The sequence below is a fragment of the Sylvia atricapilla genome, chromosome 9 (assembly GCF_009819655.1).
Source record: "Sylvia atricapilla isolate bSylAtr1 chromosome 9, bSylAtr1.pri, whole genome shotgun sequence".
NCBI classification, from domain to species: Eukaryota; Metazoa; Chordata; class Aves; order Passeriformes; family Sylviidae; genus Sylvia; species Sylvia atricapilla.
In genome coordinates, this window is record NC_089148.1 from 22,535,511 (window position 1) to 22,561,243 (window position 25,733).

The following is a 25,733-nucleotide window of genomic DNA, read 5'->3' on the forward strand; positions in this document are numbered from 1 at the left end:
ACAATGTGATTTGCTTGTGATAGAGATCCTACTGCCTAATGAAATGATGAATCAACCTATCAGATTTAAGAAAAAAAGAAAAGAATGTAAAAACAGAAACAACAGTAATGCCATGCTATCAAAAAAGAAGGGAAAAAAAGGCAAATGAATACTCAATTTGACTAACAGTCTCTATTTTCCTACATTTTCATACAAGTACATAGGAAGGTAATAAATTCTATTATAGAGATTTGTGGAGAAGGAGTTTTTAAAAGGTTGAAATAAAGGAGATTTAATGCCGAATTTTAAAAGATCTGTAAGTAGAAGTGGGAATTTGCAGAATGTTTTCTGATAAATCCAGTGGTATTTAAGAAGCTGAAGTTCAAATCCAGCATGCATTTGAAAGACAGCTCACATACTAAAAGATAAGCATCTACCACATACTTTGACACATTGGGATCTGTAATTCCACTAGTTAAGCACCCGTGGCTGAAGAAACTGCTGATATGGTACTCTCCTGATAGAAGTGCTACAGCTGCTACCAGATGCTAGATGTGGCTATCATTTACCTTGCTGTTAAATAACGAGATTTAATAAACAAAGTCCATTTATCACGACTTCAGGCAGGAGAGTAAGATATAAGAATGGAAGACAGAAAAAGACCTCATGAAGATGAGAAGCTACTGTATGCGGAAAGTTATCAAACCTCATTAATTATGGAAAAATATTTGCTATTATAGAAAGACAGAAACAACAAAATAATTTTAAGATGTGAAAGTCCCTGACCTTTTCTTGAAGAGCTTTGGCTTTCTCTTTTTTTTTTTTTTTTAATAAAAAGTAAGACTTTTCAGATTATGACTCAAGGTAATCCAAGAGCAAAAACACAACGTGAAGGAGAAGGAGAACATGTATCAGTGAAACATCTCTCCCTTATCAGCACAGGTAGGCAGAGCTGCTCTTGTCCACTGAGGATAGCAGGCTGATAACAAACTGATGAAAGATAATATACCTGCGTATTTGTTAGTTTATTTTTCCTTAGGAAGTAAAGAACCCTTTACAAATGCCAGAAGACACATGTTTTATTATGACTTCCTAAGAACTAGAAGTCCTGAGAGGACCTAATCCTGTCAAACTCCAAAAATGTTCACTAGATAGAGGCTTGAAAGTCAAACCTTCTTCCAGAAGGCTGGTGTTAAGTTTCAAGCAACTGAGTAGCTTTGGGAATTCCTAGCAGAAACAATTCAGATCTTCTGATCCCAGTGATATACCAATGAGAGAAAAATAATCTCAGATGTCTTGATTACTGGGCTGCATTCTCACTTGCAATATATTGGACCAATTTGATAGTTAAAAGTTTTCAACGCATATATGCAGTAGCTCTATGAGGCCCTTAAAGTAAAGATGATCCAGGTCCAATAAAAAACAGCTAACAGAGTCAATTCAGACTGGTACTACTGAGACTGTATCTTGAAACAGTCTCAATGGTCCTTATCAAACTCTCTAAGAACAACAGAAACAGATTTTAAAGGAAAGCAAACTCTCTTTGGATAGTACATCAACCCAAACACAATTGCTGTATCTATGGATACCAGATGAAATAAAACTGAATTTGGGTCAATTCCCCCCACTCTGCATTTTCAAGTAAAATTATTTTTTAATTTGCATTATATTATATTACAAATTTGAGAACTGAACCACTGAGCCTAAATATTACAAAGAAGAAGCAGTTGATACATAATTTTTTACTAATAAATCACCACTAAAGTCTGCTGCTAAAAAACTTAAGCCTCCAAATCTAAGTACGATTATCTTTCCTCCTTCTGCAGATACCTTCTTGGAAGAAAACTGACATGGTTATCTCGCAGAGTGTTAAAATTAATCATGCTGATGAGAAAAGAACCTAATGACCAGTTTGGGTGAAAAGCATTATACAAGGAAAATGGTCTGGGAAAGTTCAGGCACCATAGATACCAGTGCAATGCTTTGGAAAGTAAGTAGATAAGAAAGTTTGGAGATCAGGAAAAAAGCACAGGAAATCTAATTCTTCGGTAAGATATTTTCTGCATAGTGTATATGCTGCCTAATAATGCAAAGTACTTTATATAATCTGCATTTGCAAATGCAGTCCAGGGAAACTTGCAGGTTACACACAAACCATTTGCATCATATCCCTTCTGACTGCAATTATTCAGCTCGTTCTTTCTTTCTGCCACCTGTAGGTGGCCACCATAAGCTACACTTATCAAATATCTCATTAGCAGGGTTTTCAATACTGTCATATCCAGATAATTAGCAATTTATTTAAATAACCAATTTCTGTGGAAATAATTGCCATGGAATGCCCCGAACCTACTTTTTATAAACTATAATAAAAGTGTTAAGATAATCCCTGACATTTGCAAATGCCATTAGTTCACCTTTCCTTTTGATAGTGCTATGGCATTATGTTTAAACAATTACCTGATAACGCGGCAGTTTAATGAAACAGTGTAGCAGACACATCCTTCAAAATGACCACAGAGTGCATTTATATGCAGAAGAAAACGCAATGAACAGACGTGTTTAGAGAGAAAGACTATCCACAGTTGTTATGAGGTCTGCAGATGAGACACACAATATTTAGTGCACTAAAAAATACAGGAAGTTCCCAGAAAGCAAGAGCAGAATGGACCTTGCCACAGCTTAAATATTGCACAGCCCAGCACCTCTCAAGATCCAGAGATGACTCTTCTCACTGTTCCCCATCTACTTCCCTGCCTGGTCACTCCTTCAGTCCATTATTGCTCGTTAATAGCCATTTGCCAAAATCCCTAACAATAATGTACCATTTACTCAGGCTCTGGCTATTTCCAACCAATAATTTTAGTTATTCACGTACCATTGGAGAGTTTGAGGGAATAGACTTTTTATGGAATATCTCAACATCACTCAGCCTACACCTTCAAACCAATGGCTACCTAACATTTCACGTTATTCAAAAGTTGTGATGGGCAATGCACCAATTCTACCAAATCAATGGCAAAGGTTCTGCTGACTACAGAGAAGTTTGGACTTTGTCACAAGACTTTAGAATAAAGTTAATGATTCTGTAGGTTTGAAACAACTTCTATCTAACTCTGCTATAGCAGGCTCTTGGAACCATATCAACTGACAGGATTTTTGTCAGCATATTGTGACTATCTTGATACACTGATAGTGTGTCAATAGTTCTTCTGATAACTATTGACCCTTTCTCTTCACTTCAAAGCTTACATCAGATATGATTCTTTTTCTGATTCATACAGAACTGGACCCAACCTCTTAGTGGAAAAAAGAGGCAATAATTTTGCTTCCTATTTCCTTTAAAAAAATTGTACTCAAGTAGGAAAAAAAAAAAAAAAGCTTCAACTTCCATAATCACTGAGAAAAATCAGTGTCCTTTTCAGGATTTCATTTTACCATTTTTGAATTAATACAAATGATTATTTATGCTACTTCAGCTAAAAACTCATAAAATCACCAGAGTTCTCATTCAATAAATGTTTAGTACTCATCAGAAAATTCTGTCAATTAAGAAAAGGCTGGAATCAGAGAAAGAGAGATGGAAAAATTAAATTTTTCTTATCTGTAAGTATTATTTATCCATGGAGACCTGGAGGAATTTTCACTCATATCAAACTTCAGTAGAAAAACCCAAGAGGACAGATACAAATAGTTTTTTGAATGCTGCAAGAAGTGGTTAAACATTTCCTAACAAAGTCATTCTCTCACTGAAAACTACAGATTCACTAAAAGTCGATACTTCTGGTTGTCAGCATGAAACCTAGCAAAGCATTTTCTGTTGCAATTCATCAAACGTTCATTATTTAATTTCAATCATGGTTTCTACTTCGCTTTCACTTGGAGCTGGAAATGGTCTGACAGAATGCTTTCCATGCTCTTTGGTTGGCTCAGGAAGTTCTTTCTTTGCCTTGACTGCCTTGCTGTTGCTGCCCACGATGACCTGGAGCCCAAGGCAGCTGCTCCAGTGTGGTGGTGGTGGCGCTGGAGCTGCTGCAGGAGGTCTGGCACCTTTGGCACTGCCAACCCTCCCCTGGCCAGGAGAAACCTTGCCTGCTGCCCAGTGCTGATCAATAAAGCAAATAATGATACAACAGCAATGAAAAGGTAATAAAACAGTGCTAATAGTCAGGATAAGCTCATGACATAATACAAGGAAAAAGACATGTGAATAGGACCAGCATAAGTGCCAACAAACAGCCCATTTAGAAAATACTGCCCAGTTACCAACAAAATCACTGCAGCCATCACAAAGGGACAAATGAGATCCTGCCAAATTCTTCCCCTCAAAAGATGCGAGTAGTTCACTTTATCACGGGGTAGGTCTTGCTGCCCTTTTACTCCAGTGCAGAGACTGACATTTAACCTGAAGTGTGGTAGAAATGGTCCTGGCTATTTACAGATTTGTTCAAAGGCAGCCTTGCCTCTGTCAGCCTCGGCAGTGCTACCTTTGTTTGAGCTGGTTTTAACCTCCACAACAACCACCACGGCCAACATGACCCTGGGACAGGACGTGTGTGTATGCCCACACGTCTGTGCCAGTGCTTTAGCACGCACACAATTCTAACCTCAAAAAGGCCATTTAGTACAAGTAAGGACTCACTGGAAGAAATGTGACTGCCTGCTGAGCAGGGAATTGAGGTTCCTACACTGTATTTAGAAAGCCAAAATTACTGAAAAATGCAGTACAACAACTTTTCAGGTCATTTACAAAACCTGACTCATACTTTGTACTGTTTAATAACCACTGGTTTAAGAAGTCCATCATAGAAAGGGAAGCAGAACTTCAGAAACTATGACAAACTAAAAAAAAAACAAAACAGGTCTAGATAACTAGAAAGCTCAGACAAACTATTTTTTTCCTGCTTTACATAACTCAAGTTAATCGTTGTCCTGTTTTGAGGTTTATCTATTTTACTGTCTATCCCTCTATTTTATCTGTCTCATTCAGTTGCTGTTACCTAGTAATAAAGAATTTCATGTACCAATATATTTAGATCTATTTAGATATATTAAAACTACGTCACAAACACAAATTTTTGTGAAACAAAAGACTCAATTTGAGTAGAAAACATTGCATTTGCCTGTGCATTAGTGTCTACATACACATCTACCATATTATTATTATTACATATCCATATAATCTGTGTGAGTATATATATATATGCACACTCAGTAGATGTATTTCCATATTCACATATACATAAAACAGTGGATGACACGTCCCCTGATAAAACCTGTTATTTCAACACTTCAAGTGAAAAGTGTTAAAATAAATGGCTCATCACATACAATGTGTTAAAATAAATGTTTATTTCAACACTATGTGTATCATAGCCATTTATTTCAACACTTCTCATTTCTCAAGACTCACACAAGCAAGAGTAGGAGAACTGATAGCTATACCTAAGGTAGCTGAAGCACATAGCCCTACTCTGCTTGCCATAGGATGAGTAGGAAGTTACTTGACACGTTTTTTCCTCCCAGCAATAAATGGAAACTACCTACCTTGACTGTTCGTGGGATCTGCATGTGTCTGCAAGCTGGTGGGCTGTGTCATCATTTGGAAAGAAGGGCCATACCAGAGTATTCTGAGATATTTGGGAAGCAGGCTGCAGCTACCAGGGTACAGTTGGGAAAAGAACCAAAGCATGGGGGTTCTGGAGAATTTCACTTTGCTCTTTCTGACTGACACAAAAGCATCTGTGCAGACAAAGATTTATGTCATCAAGAGCAAAACCTAGAGCTGTTCATACTGAGAGCTGGATGGGATGTGATTTTTGCAGGACCAGTTATAATCAAATTATGAGTTAGAGAATATCTGGGTTCTCATCCTATCTGCAGAAAACAGTTTATTAAAAGAATTCTTCAGCTCAAGACTTGCCTTATTAATTTTAATACAGAACTTATGGGTCTTTGGAGCAGCAATCTTCCATCTTTAGCTGGTTTCCAAAGTACAAATATAGCCATTGGGGGCTTCCTGTTGGTGCATTTAGATTAGTGTCAGCAGCTGACACTAATCTAAATGCACCAGCTGAACCAACTAGCTGAACTTGCTCTTACAAGCTGAGCTCAGGCATTTCATTATAAGCCACTGTTGGCTAGCATCAGTTTCTTTCTCTGCTTTATTTTGGGAGGAAAGCACAAGAAGCTCCCATTTTCTGGTAGCTCCTGCTGGAGCCAAAGGGCACTATGCCTTTATAGATCTGTCTCTAAGGGACAGAGGCAGGATGAGGATGAAAAAATTTAAATAATGCACAAAATATGTACAAAACTTCCACAAACCTTGAGTTCTCTCTGAGCAACGTTTATCACTAAGTTGTCTGTAATGTTTTCTTACAGCTTTCCTCCTTTGAAAAACTTTAAAAGCATTAGAGATTGTCTAGGCCCTAGCAAGACAGTGTGGCCTTAAGAAGATAAACACTTGGAGGCATATTCTCTTTTCTTTTTCTTGTATTTTTTTCTTTTCTGACACTGCAGATCTGTTGGCCGGAATGGACAGAGTACAAACCCACAAAACAAACTAATGAAAAGTCAGTGAAAACTTTGCAACCAGCATGCCCTATCAGAAGACTGTTTTGCAGCCACACAATGAAAAATTGAGACCACAGTTTCATCAGCTCACAAATAAATTCACTGCCTCGAGTCAAGCCATTTCACAGTGCTAGTTGCCTATATTCAAACACGTCTCTTCCTATAAAATTATTTTTCCCCCATGTCACTTTTGTCAGACAAAACGCTACAACCATTTGTAGTAGAACAGTCTACAATGCAATTACAGTTTTCCAGAAAAAGCCCACAATGTTTTCAGCCTTTCACTTTCTTCTGATGTGATTAGTTCCAAAATGAGCAGGTATCACCACTCCTTTGTAGACCCTGTAGGTTATAATATTGGTCCTCAGAAGTCGACAACACATAATAAAAGTACTTTATTCATAAACATCAATCCATTTCAAGAATAACAGTTGTTCACAGAATGGAAATATTCAGCTAATAACTACTGCAGACATTAAAACACTGTATGACAGATATGTAGTGCTCATTACACAAGAATGCTTTCTTATAATTACAGTCTCATAACTAGGTACGTAAGTTTCTAAATATTAAGTTCCTTACACAAAAAAAAGAAGTCCTTTTTTTTTTTTTTTTTTTTTTTAGGGCAGATATTCAAAAAGGCTCTTCCCCCAGAGGGTGTTTGGGCACTGGAACAGGCTCTCCAGGGCAGCAGTCACAGCACCAGCCTGAAAGGGTTCAAGGAGCATTTGGAAAATACTCCTGGGCAAATAGTGTGACTCTTGGTGCTGTGTAGGGCTGTGAGATTGACTCAAAGATCCTTGGGGACTCCTTCCAACTCAGCATATTCTGTGATTTTTTTTTTCTTAGTTCTTCCTGAATGAGAAAGACTCTACCCCGTAACAGAGAGATGATATCTTGGATTTAGTTGAGGCCTTAGATGTGCACGGACGACAATTTTAAATTTTGTTTTCTTTTTCTTCTTTTTATAACCCTCAGGATTATAGGACATTTCATGCTGTTTCTTTACCTGAAAACATACCGAAAGCTGAAGAATCACTGCTGTAATGGAAAGCAAAATAATAGCTTGTCCATGCTGTGTAAACTACTTGTGGAAAAAAGGAAGCCCAAACCCCATTTGCAGAGGCCTTTACTAGCTCTGGATATATTACTGAGGGTTGGTAATTAAAACATAGTTATATCAGTCCTGCTTGCAACCACTCACACAACTCAGTGCTGATTTCAAGAAGAAATTATACCCATATCATTACTCTGCTTTCTGCATTAATAAAAAATAACAGCATTAATAGGCCTAAATATTCATTTGTTTGATGTACTCAGAGCAACAGAAGGGGGTGCAACAGAATTTAGTGTATTGCTCTGTCAGATCACTTTAATTATCCAATGAGGGTAGCTCAGAGGGTGAGTAAAGGACTTAATTGATGTACTTACTCATCCCCTCAGCTTCCACTGAAGAAAAATGGTAGCAACACAACTCCTAAACTGCATTTGTTGGTCTTCAGTGATCAAAGTAAAGGCCAATTAACAGAAAGCCAGGGCCCACAAAGCGTTTGTTGATTTTAAAATACTCATCAGATCACACACTGCTACTGCTAAACACACACCAGCAGTCTCTGGCACTTACACAGTGCCTTCTAGGAGAGGATATCCAAATGCTGTACAACAGTATAATATTTTTATCTCCCAGAATAAAAAGACTGCAAGGGGAGGCCTGAAAATGTGTGCAAAGAGAGCAATTCCAGCTGAGCAGAAGAGGCAGCAGTTGGCCCTCCTGGTCACAAATCCCTCATCCCTTGTCCCAGAACGTCCTCTTACCTTTTCCTCTAAAACTGTTCATAATTTAAAGGATAACTTTTTAGAAGTATGCTTTGTAAATCAACACAAGCCGCCTCCTCTCAGAAGTAAATTATACACTAATGTGCCAAGCACCCTTACTCTGTGTGTTTTCATGGATGAAGTATTATGCCCATTCACACCACAGCCTCAGGCATGGAAATGACAGGGGTTCACATAAGCATACAGAACTGTAGTTGACTGTTGCTGTCACCCATAAAGGAATTATTTTCTCCTTCCTGTTTTTCTCTAACCAAAAAGAAAACATATCTCATTCACTTTGGGAGCAGTACCTTTGGGCAAAATTGTGTTGCTTCTGTGTTTTCTTGGTTATGTAGAATTCTTAGGAATTCTGAAGGTTATTTTAGGCAGTCAATGTGCATACCAAACTGAAGATATCCCATTTGCATGAGCTACTGTTGACATAATACCACGCATGGAAAACTCAAAGAGGAAGACTCACAAAGGCCTAAGTGTTCTGTGTGAAGCTCTAACACATCTGTTCAGCACTAGAAAGCCTGCATTTAAGTCCAAAGCACTAGAAAGCCGAGACAAGTGCATTTTTGGAATCAAAACAAATGATGGTAATTTAAGAAAATACTATGAAGCACACAAAGGCTGTACAATGCCATATGTTGCACAATGCATTGGGTAATCAATTTAATGTATATGCCAAGTATACTAGAAGCCCAAATTGGCTTAAGTTCTTTACTCAGAAATTCAAAAAGTAAACTAAAAGCATTACAAACATGGTGCTCTTACAATTAGTAAAAAAAGTGGATTTTTCTTTTTACCTACAGAACACACAAAAAATTAATCTTCTAAATTACCTCCCATAATGAATACATGTCCAAACTTCATTTTTGATCAATAGCTTTCATAGACCCACAGTTTTAGGACATGGTTTGTTCTAAAGTTTAAAAGATAAATGTGATTTTAAAATTATTTTATGCTCAGTGTTTACTTCTGGCTTGTAGGTTTGAAATCATGTAGGCTTTATGCTGTCATTTGTGATTCTATACACAATACACTACTGAAGATGTCATCAAACACAGATGTATAACCAACCCTGTAAGTACCATGATCCTAAATCAAATATGAATCCACAGTTACAGTATTAAAAATACAGCAAAAAATCTCTAATTCAAGTGGACAATATCACCTATAAAGCCAAAATAAATTGTGTAGGATAATGGTTTTCAGACTTGGGTTACAGTGTCAATGCAGAGTCTTGAGCTGTGCTAACCCACCAAGCTTGATCTTGCTTGCCAGAGCATGCTTGTCAATATTTAGCTCCCAGGGAGCATGTCATGAATCTTTACAAAAACTAGCATAAATACAAAATATTATAGCAGCTGCTGTGATCCTTTTTCTAACACTGAGATTAAATTGCTGAAATTTGTTTTGAGCTTTTTAAACCAGAAGATGTGTGCCATATACCTACTGTAACAAGAATGTGAGAAACAGCATTAAGGGATTGCAATTCTGTTATTAGGGCTTTTAAAATACATAAAAACACCAGATGCTTACATTAACTGATTGGAAGATATTTTAATGCCAAACTTAAAAATATCACTTTCTCCTGTAACATCAGATTAGAAAATGGACTGGGATAAAATAACATTCACCTGCATTTTCAAAAAGAGAAATCTAAGCTGCACTAGTAAACCCTGCATCATTTACTTGCCTAACCACTGGGATTTCATCACAAAATGTAGGTGCACGCTGCCTTAGGCATTTGACAGCAGTACATACACTATTATGTAAGGAATACACTAACCTCAAATTTCTGATGCATCAACGGAGCGAGAAAGGAAACCACCTCTGAGAATGCCTGACTCCTTACAGGGATGAGAGGGAAGCCTAGGAGTCTCCTAGTGAGGTGCCTGATGCCTAGGGGATAACCTCAGCTGCACTTGGTTAGCACCTCCGCCTCCATCTGCTGTGTTCTCTGAGCTTGGCCTCTCTGGGCCAGCCCCAGAGGACTCTTGGACACAGACACATCGTGGCAGCTCAGACACATCAGCACAGCTCAGGGAGGCAATGCAGGTAGCACAGGCAGAAGAGAGCACCACTGCTGCCTGCCTTCTGTGCTAATCTTTGGCTCAGTGCATCTCATTTTTGAGAAGCAGAAAGAAATAAAAAAGGACAGTAGAGAAAAAGCCCAAGTTTGGAAAAGCCCAAGTTTGGAAAAGCCCAAGTTTGGAAAAGAGACTAGGAGTGACTTTTTTTTTTAGGACCCTTTTAGACTATCTGACTCCAATAGTAAGCTGGGGATGTCCTCAGAGCTGTAAAATATTAAGCCTGAAAGAAATGAAAAATGAACACATTGGAAAGAGATCTGTGTGCCAGCCTCATACAGAAGAGAACCCTGTACTAAAACTCCCCACAAGGAGATGGAGCAAGACGTCCCTACATCTGGCAAGGTTTACCTCCTTTCTGGAGACTGTGAAGAACTAATTATCTAGAGTGTTTTTATAACGACAAAGATGCAAACAACCTCTCTGTTATACCAATAAATCAGAATGTACCACACAGTAGACCTTTTCCTAATATTTCTTGAGAAAGTAAGGTGCCACCAGATCTTCCTTGGAAGTCTTAACTCTTCAAATCCCACCTTCAGTTAGTTCTGAAGACACTTCTCCTCTTATATATAAAAAAGAACAGATTCTTATGAGTACTGTTTGGCAGCACCTTCTCTGCAACTGCACAAAATTTATCAGTGCCTAGAATGAGATTTCTGTGAGTATTCACTATTGAAAGCTAAGCAGCTCTTGAGTGGGCATATATCCAGAAATTGGTGAAAACACTGCCAATTCTGGGGTACTCAAACAGGTGAGCAGCTGAACAGCGTAAGTACAGCAACAGCTGACAGCAGTAAGGTAAGCTGGCCCAAACAAAATATGGACTGGAGTGACCATAAATTCTTTTGGAAACCAACAGATTGCTCAATAGGGTCATGAAACATTTGTGAATGGTCAGACACTACTGTAACAAAGTTAACTGCGTCTTTGCTGACATGCCTGCTTGCAAAAACCACACAGCTTTCTCCTCATTTTGAGCTGCCTGTAACAAAGTTTTTCACAGCATCAGCCTTACCTCAGTGCTGAGTCAGGTGTGGTACCACTCATTCTATGGACAGACCTCATGTCATTAAAAACATCCTCTTGACATATCTGCAATGAACTTCTCATTCTGAAACAGTGCTCAACAGTTCTCCCTCTGCTTTCACTTAACCCAAATAACAGTGGCTCAATCCCTGACTACGAGTGTCTTCTGGGATTTAAACAGAACTTAGGGAAGATGGTTACACGGTGCCTGTTAATAGGAAAGACAATTTCAATTACCCAGCAATGCAGAAACTGCAAATTGATCATAAACTGGAAAACTGGATTCCTACAGGAGATTCCCTAGAAGATTTTGTAGGATATGTTTGTATATCTTGTGTGTGAGCAGGACATTTATACAGCTCATTGTATACAATGAGGTGCTTGCATGAAAAGGCACATTAAATTGCAGGTTCCCTAGCTGACTACTATATATTAGATGCATTCTTGTGAAAGGTTAAAAAAAAAAGTTCTAATGGTTGTGAAATACATTTACAAATGCTTCTGGCAATCATTTGCTAGGGATGAAGTGATGCCCAGTGAAATACAAACCCAGGATCTACCCAGTTAAACAAATCTGCTCTATTTTGTCTTCTGTATTTTATGTGTGAAGTTGGCGTTAGGATTTATTCCTTATTCAAGCAGCATACTAAAAAATACAGGATGTTAGCAGGATTTAGGTGAATAAAAATGTATTCCCTAGTGAGTTCATAATAAATCATAGCTAACCAGTGGTTGAACTTTTCAAGGCTACATAGAAACAGGACAGCAGCATTAATGAGGTAAGCACATCCATCTGGTGCTGACTGGTGTAAACCAAAGCCTTGTTCCAAGTTCCATAATTTTTTTTTTTTTTCCTAAACCTCTGTATCCAATTGTCAAAATATCCTACAACAGGATTACAAACAACAAGCACACCTCCATGTCACTGTGAAACCTTCTCTTCGAGATACTTTGTGACCCATTTCCAAAACGCATCAATCAAACACTTTGTAGGTGGTGGGAATGGTGAGGGCCTCAACATCCTAAGAGAGATGCACGAGCTGTTGAAGCTACCTAGGCCACTGATCCAGAGGGAGGAGCTCACACACAATAGAGAAGCTGGGGTGTTTTGTCAGCAGTGGTAGGATCCCCACAGGGATGGGGGAAGGCAGTAGTCAGTCAGCCTATTCTGCAAGCACAGCTGTCCCACAGGGAGAAGGAAGAACAGGAAGAAGTTCCAGGTGAGTAAATTTTAAATAAGAAGTTATTTTTCTAATTACTTGTTAGCTCCTATTTTGATCTGTAAATGTGATGCAATTTGTTTTGCAATAAATGTAAAAATGTGCTTATTCTTCACATGAGAATATGCCATCCACAGAATAAAGATGGGTTCTACAGACAATATATGCCATTTGGTGACTAGAACAAATCAATATGCAAAGTAATACTGAAAAAAATGAACATGCTTGAAACACACCAGGTCAAACTCAGGAGTTTTAACCTCTACTGATACAACTGTTACTCAGAACTGCTTACAAATTCTACCAGATTCTTGGTTTGGATTTGGGGTTTTTATGGGCGGGGAGAGATTATAATCAGAGCTTCTGCTCTAGGTGACAGGTACAGTCTATATTTTCCACAGAAGGCACTTGTATCTTTGATCACTCTTAAGTACCACCTGTACCACAAACCCTGCTGTTGATTTGAGTACAGAATAACAAGTCAGGAGAAAAGATAATTATGGGCCCCATACAACCAACAACAGGGAGCTTGTAACATTAACAGGAAATCGCATCAACTGGGACCCTATTTCCTTTGTCAGGTCTTTCCTCTGCCTCCTACACTGAAGTTCCCTAAAGTTTCATAACAAGTATACAAGTTTTAATCCATCATATACATACACTGCAACAAAGCTTTGTAGACCTACAAGCCTACTTGAACACTACCACCTGGAACCATCTCCCTTGTGCTCCAGCTCATGACCACACATCTACCCACTTTTTCTGGGATGACAGAATGTACATGTGCATCACCTGCATGCTGAGAGAGGAAATCTTGGCTCAACTCTAACTGAGTGATGGCCAGAGAAAGATCAGCAGCCAGAGCGACCCTTCCAACCAGGCATTGGGACAGTACAGGGCACACAGTTCTCTCAATTTAGACACACAAAATTTTGTAGTCAGTAGCAGCCTTTCAATGGTAGGAAAGGCTGGAGAGTTATATTGCGTGCCATCACAATCTCTAGACCTCATTTAAGCATCATTTTTAAGTCAAAAGAAATTTTGACTTCATTATGACTATCTGTGGAAAGATGTGAGCAAGACTGAGACCTGCTGAGACTTAATGGTGAACAAGCCTAGCAGTAGACTTCACCATAGTTTTTCTTGATTTTATTATTTTAATTAAACGTCCATCTGAAATTTTGACAGAGTTTTCATTCCTGTGTTGAAATAAACTGACAAGTACTTAAATGCCAACTACTTTTCAAATAAATAATTCGTAAGAGACTGAAAGTAGTTAAATGACCTCTGAAATTAATTATAGCAACCTTCTTACAATAGAAATATTTCATTTTTAAACACAATAATCTCCAGAAGACATGAAACAAAAATACTCTGAGAGATTATGTTTTGGTGTGTTTTTGCTCAAAATTGGAAGAGGTGACCATAAGAGAAAGACACCTTTTCCCCAGACCTAACAGACACAGAAAGACAATCAACTCTTGCTGACAAAGTCACCACCACCGGGTTTGATCTTGCTGACGCTACCAGAATGAAAATTTTTCTGTTCCTGAGTGACTTACACCTCCTTATCAGGTCATAGTTTACCTGTGGTACATTCACCTATAGCCACTACTCTAATCAGGTTTAAATACAAGCCCCTGCTCCACCAACCTGCTTTGAAACACTCTGACATCTCTTTTAACTTCTCTATTCATTTCCATTCTTTGTTAATCAGACTGTGTCTTCAGGATGCTAACTATGAGAGCACTCATTACTTAATCATGTTAATCTATACCATTATATGAACAGATTTCCCATTTTATCTATCTTCACCCAGAACAAACCTTCATGTTCTTTCCCCTGTGCCCTTTTCCCGCAATCTAATGATTGATCTAGTAATTTTCTCTTATTTTTCTCATATTATGTCTGAGAAGAATTCATGATTTTATATGAATTGCTTTCTGACACATGCCTTTGGTTGCCATGAGTAAGACTCCATAGCTTAACAGTTATCTGTATATTAAAAATCCCCAATCAACTGTGAAATGAATTTTTTCAACTGTACATATTCTACATGAGCTCTGATATAAACAGTAAATCCAGAGTGTTCAACAGCAGCAGTTTAGAGATTAACCTAATTACAGGCCATTAAACCAGAAGAATGTAGCCAATTGCATTTCTAGCAGCCTGCACAGAACAGCAACAGTTAATGATGATTTGATGGTTTTCTAGGACTTTGGAACAAATACTTGGCTTTTAGTCTGAGAGCAATGCTGGACATTCCTGTCTGATGCTTGGGGGATTCAGCCAACTAACAGATACATTTGGTGAAGAATCTCATTCTAGTCATGCCCTCCCTTCCTAATTTCCCTTTTCACTGTTTTGTCGTCTTCGCCTGTTCCTCAGGGAACTGAGTGATTGATAGCCTAATCCAATGACTGTATTACAGCTGCCTCTACTTGGACTCTTTTCCTTATCATTAGCAGTTAGCCTATGGTTAAATTCACAGCTCACTGCTTGGTACAGCCCCTGAGATTTAAGGGTCTGGCCTTTAGAAAATATTTAACATAAAATTGAAATCTTGACATACTGAGAATTCAGTTCTCTGCAAGGCTTCTTTAATTAACCCAATGTACTGTACCATTGTTCTATATGAGGCTCTGACATGGTGAACTGTTACTGAAGCTCACAGAGATGTGTAATTCTAAATTAAACACTCACTTACCTACACTGCATTTGTTTCCCAAGTACATGTGCATGAATGTGAAAATTTAAATCCAATCTCTAACAATAATAAACCACAAACCAATTACACTTAAGAAGTAAAGACTCTTCATTCATTTTGAGCTCAGAATGAGCTTTTTTCAAAGTAAGAGGAGAAAACACAGCTTTGTTCAAATGCTCTGTGTAAAGACTCCTCCTTCATTCTTTCTCCAGGACTCATTTAGCCTTTTGGTGAATGAAATCAATTACGATTATTTTTAATCATCTACAAATGGCACCTGTGCTAAAAGTGTGTTTTCTTTGTGGGAATAAAATTGGCTAGAAGATATTAAAAATGGAAAAAATATGCTTAGTTCTCTGACCTTATCTAGAGAATAATACTTATTTTTAAATAGCTATAGGAAGGATGTAGACCTTGATCTATGCTGTAAACCTTTGCCCTACTTCCAGTCAGTCAATGAGCTGCAAGCCTCTATGAAAATGGCAGCTGAGTCCCAGATGAAAAATTATGCATCTCATAAACTGCTATTCTGCTGAAATGTCAAGCTATGGCAGGGCTGTACCTCAAACTCAGCACTTGGCATTTTCCTTCTGTCTGCTTTGTTGCCATGAAGCAAACATGAACAGTGAGGATTTGTGTAGGGCAGGTAGCAGGCGAGCTCCCTGTCAAAAATCTATTATTAGGGCTCTGATCTCTCCTGCATAGACCAGTGACGGCAGTACACTAAGAGAAATCAGACTGCTGCAAGGACACGACAGAAAACAGAGGACTCTTTGTGAATCCTGACATAATATATGCAAATAAGGGCTTTTAATGGCTGAGCTACATTGAACAGGAATAATAAAACAAAATTAAAATTGTACTAGGGCATATATTTGTTTTTCACCCCTTTCCACACTGTTTTATAAATATATGTTAATGTAAATAGTCTTTAACTCTTGGTAAATATTTATACTAAACAGGAGTGCCTATGCATACATACATTTTGTTTTGTTTCCAGTGATGGGCAGCTTTTTATTCATTTCTATTGACCAAAATCCACACTGCACTGTCACTGACAGAACTGTGATGAGTAAAGTGAATGCTCTTGGTTGGTTTTTTCACTTTTCTTTTAATGATGTGTCATCAAATTAAAATTAAAAGGCAACCCTTATTATTATAACTTCAAGTTTTTCTCTTTCAATATAATTCATACATTTCAGATTAGAATATATGCCTCTATTAATAATGTCAATATACATTTTAATTTAATAACTCCTGAAGAGCATTCCTTTAAATGTCACAATTGTTCTTGGACAGTGTTTTCCTGCAAAAACAGACAGCTCCACTAACTTCAAAAAGTAAGTAAAATTAACTGTCTCTGCTGGTTTCCAGTAATTACACATTCCTGTGTTTAATGACTGAATCCACCACCTAGATATTCTACTACTGATATCCCTTGTGGGCAGTTATGAAGTTATAACACACAGCTTCCTGAATCTCTCTTTTCTGGAAAACAGGCACATGTACCTGCATATGCTGTACAATAAATTTGTGCAAATAATGCCAAAGTACTACAGCATATAATAAAATGGACAAAGCAATAACAGCACACAGACATGAGGTATTTGAACAGCTACTGTAAAATACTGCAATATTTCTGAAACAAAGCATTAAAAGAATACATAGTGAGTGCACCACAGAGAGATTTGCTTTTAACCTAAGTTTTTGCTAAGTCCAGTGTATGGTTTTATAAATTTATTCCCTAAGGATTTGGCTTCCAGACAAAAACAAAGAAACAAACAGATGACAAAGAACAAAAAAACATGGAAATTCAATCAGAAGCTCTGCTTTATTTTGCCTGCAATAGATATCCCATTGTGCTGCAATGTGATGCATTTTATAAAGCACATCTGGAATACAGAAACACAGTATGAAAGCTCATGGAAAAAAACTTTTTTTTTTTTTTAAATTTAAAATACATTTCAAGGAAAGAAATCTTAGGGAAGCACTTGGCTGCTGTGAGGATATTAACATTTCTCTGAAAAATCTGGCAACTTATTCTGGTATCTATAAAATACCAAAATAAGCATTTTCAAAATGATTTATACTAACTAAAACATCTCTTTCAGAGCCAGAGGTCACTAATCCTTGTGAGGATAAAAAGCCCATAATTAGCCTCTTTTTAATAAACAAAAAAATAAACCTTGCAAATACTCAGCCCATGTATAGGAAGATTTCACAATCAAATCTCATATATTCTACATTCTTAAACCTTAAATACTGCTAGATCCATTCTAAAAGCTTAATACTGGAAAGAAAACTGTCTCTAATACTGCAAACACATAAAACAGCTATACAGCTTGAAAAACTGTATCTTAGTTGTAATATTTTTTCTTTCATCATAAGGGCTTATTTCCTTAACCATATTTTGTATGGACTTCATTAGGATAACAATGCTTTTTGTGTAATGAGCAGTTCCTGTAAATTTCTTTTAAAAAATGGATGAAGACTAGGGGATCCTCTAAACACAATGTCCTCTCAGACAATAGGGCCACAAAAATCCACAGGGCTACCATAGCTTTTGGACCCATCCAATGCTCCACAGTGCAGATTGGAAATCAACTTTCTTCAGAAAATGACAACAGATCAAAATTAAAGTGAAATTTTTCCTGAAAATATTTTTTTCTCAGCAGGATACAGGTAAAAGAAGAAAAAAAAAACCTGAGAGATTTTATAATGCTCAATATTTATCGGGTAAACTTTGAATCCAGGGGGCCCAGCTATGACCTAGGCTCACACCAGGGATTTGGCTCTCCCAAGTCAGGCTCATGTGCAGGTCAGCAGGCTGTGCTAGTATGAGTGTGTATCCTGTGAGAGCTGTTTCACTTTGTATTAATAATTCAATATTTGCAGGGAAGTGGAGAAGAGAGAGACTAATCCTACAGTCTAGTAGTCAAACATCCACCTGGGATACTGGGATCCCTCCTTGTCAAAACCACCCAAGAAACAGGAGGGTAGGAAGGAGGAAACGGTGATGCCTCTTGCAGCTTAGCAATTTTCAGCTGATCAAATTACATCAAAACAGGAAGGCCACTGCCCAAGCACTGGCTGGCAAGAAAACACAGACTGTGACAACTTGAAACTAAATGGGAGTTTCAAAGTAATCCCATTAAGTCTCTCTATCTTTGAACAATTTTAAAAAAAATGTTTAAAAAAAAAACAGAGACAAAATCTGTTCTCAGAACACCCCAGGATTTGGCAATGATGTTAATAAACTTTTTGTCTTATTTTTGTGTATGTTAGATAAAATATAGGAAACTACCTATAATTTAGTAATTTAAGAGGAATTATTAAAAAAATCCTGCTTCAATGTCTCTCATTTAGAAAAATGAAGAATGAACTTTCTGCATACAGCTGCTTCTGCATGAGGCAGACAAGGGAAGGGATGAAAAGGCCAAGGGGAAATTTTCTATGGAAACTTTTTTTTTCAGTACATGGCCATGTAGAGGGACATTTTTGAACACTGGAGGACAGGGAGGTCTGTCAGTCAAAACATCAGGCAGCTGCTAGGCCAGCGTACTAATACATCTTTGTTATTTGCTCTTTTTTGGAAACTTTCATCACACTCATAGGAGGGAGTTTGCACTCACCTGGAAAAAGGCAACCTGCACTGCTCTAACAAACTGTGGGCACAGTGAATTTATGAATCCCTGAAGAATGGTCCTTTAAGAGACCAACTTCTTGTCCCATGACCTGATCACTGCCAGCAGACAGACACAGGGGCTGGATAATGCTGAGCATCACCAGTGTTGAGTCAAGGAGCATTTCAGACCTCACCAGGACACATAAGGGGACCCTATGCTGGGACCCCCGCAGGGCTGGGGCCAGCTCCCCCCTCACACATGGTCACACAGCACCCTGAGTGTGGTACCCTGAAGGACAGGAACTCCTGCCTCACTCTCTGTACCTCTGAGCCATGTGAGTTTCACTGCTAGTCCAGAATATATGCACATGGAAAAATCCAGAAAGCCCAATCCAGCTTGGCTGTGTGCTCTATCTGCCCTAGGTTTGTGCACGACAGAACAACAATGAACCAGCTGTGCTTTGGGAAAACACGCTGAAAATGAACCAGACTTACTGCTTCTATAATAGGGCTGTCTTTCACTCCAAAAATTAATTCTCTCTTGAGAGGAATTTTTTGGAAAAAAACAACAAAAACTTACTGACTCTATCAGATAATAAAATAAAACAAATTTACCCACATCAAAATAGAAACCCAATATGTTAAGCTGCAAAGCGACTTTCATGCCAAGACCACAGAGCACTTCCCACCAAGCCTCTGGGCATGTAGGTGGTGTTCCTGGCATTCCACAGACAGGAGAAATAGAACACAGAAAGGTCAAGTGTCTGGCTGCAGGCCACATGTCTCCGCCACAGCACAGCCAGAACAGAAGAATGGCCACCCTGCCCCTTGCTCTGACAAGATGACACGCTCTCCCACTTTTTGTCTTCTTGTAAGCATGCGAGCTCTCCTGATTTAAAATTGCTTTCCTGCTTCTGGAAATTTGGTACACTGCTAGACCTGACTGCTGAGCAAAAAGTATTGCAACATGCTGCTGAGCTATTGACTTTATTGGCTCTGTGGCTGTCTTTTGTGCAAGGAGTTGTGGGATTTGGACCCAGCGATGACTCTTTTAAAACATAATAAATTGACAGCACTTCCAGTATTTTAAGTATTTTTTATATAAGCAGATTTGCATCATAGGTAATAGTGCATCCTAAAATGTCATTTTCTTTCCCCTCTGATACATAAAAAACTTCAAGAAAAAATTTATACACACTAACACATATATATAAATAAAATTAAGAAAGAACTTCTCCTTGGGCCCATTTAGTAATATAAATCATAAATGCACTGATACATCCTCACTTATAACTGGGCATGCAGGTACCACTGTAATTTACACTGCATACATGTTTCAAATTTGTGACATAGACACACTTCTCATAATGCAGCCATTTTATAGATTTTATTAGGCAGAATTATGGTAGGAAGGAATATTCACAAATTGCAACTTAAATGAGAAAATGTGAATGGTGTTACTTACATAAAATACTACTGCAATAGTTCTTTTATTAATTTTTAATGCACAGCACCCACTGTGACCTCCTTTATTCTTTTCCTGTCAACATGGCAGGCTAGAGAAATTGAAATGGGCTGTAGCTGTTCTCTTCTTGTTCCCCTCTTTCTCCCATTTTGCATAATATTAAAATATAACATCTTATTGGACTGTCACTGTGAAACCATTATGTGATAGGCATAATGATTTTTTCTGATTGTTATCACTTTCTTACTTTTCAGCATTCTCTAAAAAATTCCACATTCTATGTAGTTATCTAAGGCAATAACGCAATTTGCCACTGAATACACTCATCTGAATTAAAGTTTGTTTAAAAGTCATCTTTTGCTACATTTCCTATGGTTCTCTAAGGATAACACTAGTCACATAAAATAAAGCATATTTTTGCCTGTCTGGTCTCCTCTGATTACATTTTTGGGGTGCGGCAGGAGGCGGATCTGATAGAATACTGTTTGACTCAATCGGGAGGATGCTATTACTTCTTTTATGTATATTTACTGCTACCTCTATCACCAAGGAGACTAATCTCCATACCAGTAAAGCCAAGAAGCTCACAGTATTGTCTTTGCAGGGCCAAGTTTATGTTGTCACAGCAACAGAGTTCACAGGGTCAACAGATTAATACATTAGTGTGCACTGGCACTGAACTGGAGTGTAAAAGTTTTGCAGCTGGTTTGAAAATTAAACTGTGAAGCTGAACTTGAAAATATGGGCTACACAAGATATTCTTGTATATCTTGAGAAATAGGCTACAAAAATATGCATATATTTGCCTAATGCACTATCATTTTTATCACTGTGGGAAGAGGAGGAAATAACCTCTCTGGAAAAGGTGCACTTAGTGGGAAAGAGGGAGGAAGGCTGGAGATTGGGCTATGAAACATACACTGCATTTGGATTGTTGATATTTCCCCCTGCAATGCCCTTTCATTAGCCTCTGTCTAACGTGGGGCCTGACAATTGTGACAGGATGAAAAATTTGAGGAAAAGCGAGGGTCACGAGGGAAGAGATTTCCTTCCCTCTCCAGTGACCCTATCACAGTATTCTGATGCAGTGCTTTGCCATTAAGGAAAGGGCAACCCAAGAGCCTTCACACTTAATCTGTTCCATCTGTCATGACTTAGAAACACTGACCAGTAGTGAGCTTTAAGGACTCAGTGCGACTGCAGACATGATATTCTAGCCCACTACAAGGACCTCCTGATGTTTTGAAAGCCTCCAAGGAAGTACCATGCATCAAAAAGGGCAGCACCTACCTGACATGCCACCATATGTGGTCCTCAGTCCTCGACCAACTGCTGGCCAAGGTGTACTGTCTGCTTTCAGTCCCATCAGTCCTGACACAGTGTTGGTGGCTGTAACACCATCTGCGCCACCTGTGAAAGAAAAGGTCAGTTGCTTTTTGTGAAATCGTGTGTATAAGGATGAGAGAGGATAAGATACAAAAGAAAACCTGTGAAACTCTGAAACAACTAGAAATTCAAATAAACAGCTGGAGAGCAAAAGCAACAAACTGCAAGGGGATGCACAGAAAGGTCCTTATAACTGATCCTGGGCTAATAAATTTAGCACTAGCTTCAAGACAGGCTGCATCAGCTGAAGGAGCTGTAAGGGCTATAAGACAGCATGTGGAAATGCTGGGGCTGACAGGCAGATCTCTGCCCTTCAGCTGTGTGGGACAGAACCTGCTACAGCAGTTGTTCAACACCTGAAGGTACCCCAAAACAGTGGCCATCTCCTCCAGGCTTCTGTGCAGCAGGACAAAAGAAGCAATGTGATAAAAAAAAAACAATTACCATGGTTCTAAATGATGAATTAACACACCTACTTGAAAACTTATTTGCTGCCGTCTTGTATTTTAAGCTCTAAGGAAAAAAAATATATATACACCTTCAAGTAGTGAATTTTTGTTTTCTCAGGACACACACACCATTTTCACTACTAAATATAGGAATAAGGAGATTTACAGTGGTATGGTAAGCATATAAATATGACAGAAGTAGAAGTGTGTAGGGTAACACTATACAATTTATTGTTAACAGTCTAATGTGATTTTCCTCATATATTGCTCTTTCCTAGATGCATGAAAAAAATTAGGAAACCTTTGATCATTGTGCTTATTCTAAACCCATCAAACAAAGTATTTTCATATTAGTTTCTGCTATGATTGATTATTCCAGCAATGTTCCTATCTTACCCCATGCAGCAAATTAGTAAATCCGCACAACTTGTGCACTGGAGTCACTCACCTTCCTGCGCAGCCATTGCAATTTTCACAATATCAGTGACATTTGGGGTCAGTTTGGCAAAGAAAGGAATGCGAACAGCTTGTCTAACCCAGCGACAGATGTTCCGTACCAGCTCTGGATCCTGTTCAAATAGGACAGATAAATATAGAACATAATTAAAAGTAATACAAACAAAAGGTATATTAAGGAAATAGAAAACTTTGCTTTAAGTGGCTATGCTGCAATTTTGTGAAATTGCACATCAGAACTGAACTTCATCTCATTAGTTAACTTATTTCAGATGCACCAAGTAAATGCAAATCCATTACAGAAAGGTTTGTTTGTGGAAAAAAAAAAAAAAAAAAAAAAAAAAGATTTTTTTTTCCAGAAGACAAAGATATCACAAGACGTTCCCTTCCCAGAGAGTGGAAAATACCATTTTGGATGACAGAGACTATTCTACCCATTTATTTTAAAAATTCTTTCCAGTTTTAATGACTCACTCCATGTAAGGTACATTAAAAACAAGCAATATCCCATAAAATAATGTGAATCCAAAGCATTGTCTGATCATGCCTTGATCAGAACAAGGATGAATCGAGGTTGCAGGGCTATCAGAACGCAATTCAGCATTTCTGAACTCTGAGAATAACTTGGGATGGCCATAGTGTAAATGAAAGATCAAAATCTTCTCTGCTAAAGCCAGAAATCGAAATCTTCAAGTGTTGGCTTTTCCTGATTTCCAGTCGTTTACTTCTCTTATGGAATACATCTCACGTAGACAGTACTCAGATACCCTTCCCACTGAGGACAGCTCAGTGGAACTAACACCTGCATCTGGCACATGCAAGAGTTCTTGTTCAATGTAACTCTTGTTTCATTTTTCTGTGGGCAACTGATAATGCTCTTCAACAAATATTTTAAAATTTGCAATACTGATGCACATAGAATGTGGTGCATGTTCTGGTTAAAAATTGAATGGTGCCATTAAAAGATCTAGCACAAGTATTACCTGTGGGTAGGTTAATTGGTGCTGCAGCAATTATTTTCATTTACTAAGTCTTTATCACCCTCTCAGATAATTAAATCTGTCATATATGAATAATCTCCCATTTCGATATTGTAAAAACTCAGAGAGCTGCTTTGCTACGCAGTAACTGAGAATGGGATGAGACTAAATGAAATTTAATTCAAAACAATCCAGTAGACACCAAGGTTGCCAGTCTAGTGAACACACAGGAAATGTCCCCTTGTCATTTTTCCTTTTTACACCAATGGTTAAATACAAACAAAAACCCCACAGGCTGTGTTACTAGAAAGTACACAGTGCTTGACATGAATAGTAAAATCCTAAGACTTAGCTCTGGCATCCCAATAGAAATGGTGATCTCCCACCCTGAAATATGTATGAAATGCTGCACCGGCAGTATGAAAGTAGTTGCAGCTTTGATTTTCATTTCTGTTTTGAATTTCCTTGAGGCCCAATACAGAAATAAGAGACCTTCTAGAAGACATGAATTGTATATCCTTTATGTTAATTCTTCTCCTCAGAAATCCTTGTGATAATTTTCAGGATGTTGGCACCACATAACTCATTATGATGACTTCGTTTTGTTTATAGTGCTGCCATAAAAAAGTCTTACTCCAACACACACTAATGCCTTAAAAATACAATTATTTCAAACCACATTGAATAACTTTTTGGGAGATGACTTACATAAACCCCAATTTTCATCCTACCTAAGACAATTTAACTAGTTTGTCTTTTGTAATAAACAATAATTGCTTGGTGTTTTCCCCTGAAAGTAAGTAAAGACCTTTATTTTCAATCAGTTCTACTTCTCACACACCAAGATTAATGTAATTAATGCAATGGAATGCTCTTCTATTTCTCATGCTAGTAAACAGTTTAAATATCTGATTGCACAGCACATGATTAGAAAAAACCTTTTGAAAGGATCACTCGTATTGGCCTTGGAAAATTACCCGGTTTTGGTCCCCCAGAAAATCACAGGTAAATTAATAGGAAAATAATACAAAAATAGAAGTGAAGGAGGAGTGAAGTGAAGGAGTCTTTCATCCTATTTCAGTTAATATTCCAGGGGGAAAAAAAAGGAATGTTTAGTGAGTAAACACTGAAAAAATGAAACAGAAGTTAAAACAGTGCTTTGTTGCACAGTGAGACAATTACTGATAGAAATTGGAAAGCTAATCAATTTTATACAAAAAAAAAATTAGAATTGCCATTAAATTTGACAATTCTGAACTGAAACAGGTATTTCTGAAGGCTATTTTACCCCATAATGTTTTGTCAAATTAATTTGCACATTAACTAAATCTTGTATGAAGATAATGCTGGCTAACTTTAAAAAATGTCAGTTTACCCTTGTGCCACACCCAAAAGCCACACAAACGTGATCCATCCTGCTGCTTCCCTTTACAGTGCAAGCCCTACAAAGGAATTGTGCTGGAACATTCAGATGATGCATTCTTCCATTCTCCAGACCCTTCTGCTCAGGCTTCTCCTTGTACAAGAGCAAACATCAGAGACACCTCAGCCCATCCTCTCTCCTGTCCCAGCAGTGACACTCTGAGTGCCCAGTGGTCACAGCCTGAGCGTCCCTCCTGCCAGAGGGATTTCTGTCACCAAGTCACTGCCTGAGAATACCAGAGCTTTTGTGCTCTACAGACAACTAATGTATTCGCAAAGAAGAATAATATTCTCACTTGGTTTTGTTTTAATTCACATTTTCTTCTTTAGATCACTAAGAGAAGTTATTTGTCAATTTATAAATTTCGTAATTCCCTACTACATCTGCCCTAAGAACTTGGAAAAATGCATTCTAAGCAATCAGATGGCTAAAACCAGAAGATATTGATGTCACTGGACAAAATTTTCATAGGAAATTAATAAACTACATTTGTATATCCGTGGGAAGTTCACTGGATGGTGCACAAC

General features: G+C 38.0%; 1 protein-coding gene across 1 annotated transcript in view; it reads right to left on the minus strand.

Annotated features, from left to right (window-relative positions):
* The window catches only part of DPYD (dihydropyrimidine dehydrogenase), a 335,518-nt gene that overhangs the window by 66,430 nt on the left and 243,355 nt on the right, over positions 1-25,733 (minus strand). Inside the window, exons 17-18 of the mRNA XM_066325254.1 lie at positions 22,796-22,916; positions 21,803-21,922 (exon numbers count right to left, since the gene is read on the minus strand). Of these exons, the coding sequence (XP_066181351.1) occupies positions 21,803-21,922; positions 22,796-22,916 (241 nt within the window). The remainder of the gene's footprint in view (positions 1-21,802; positions 21,923-22,795; positions 22,917-25,733) is intronic.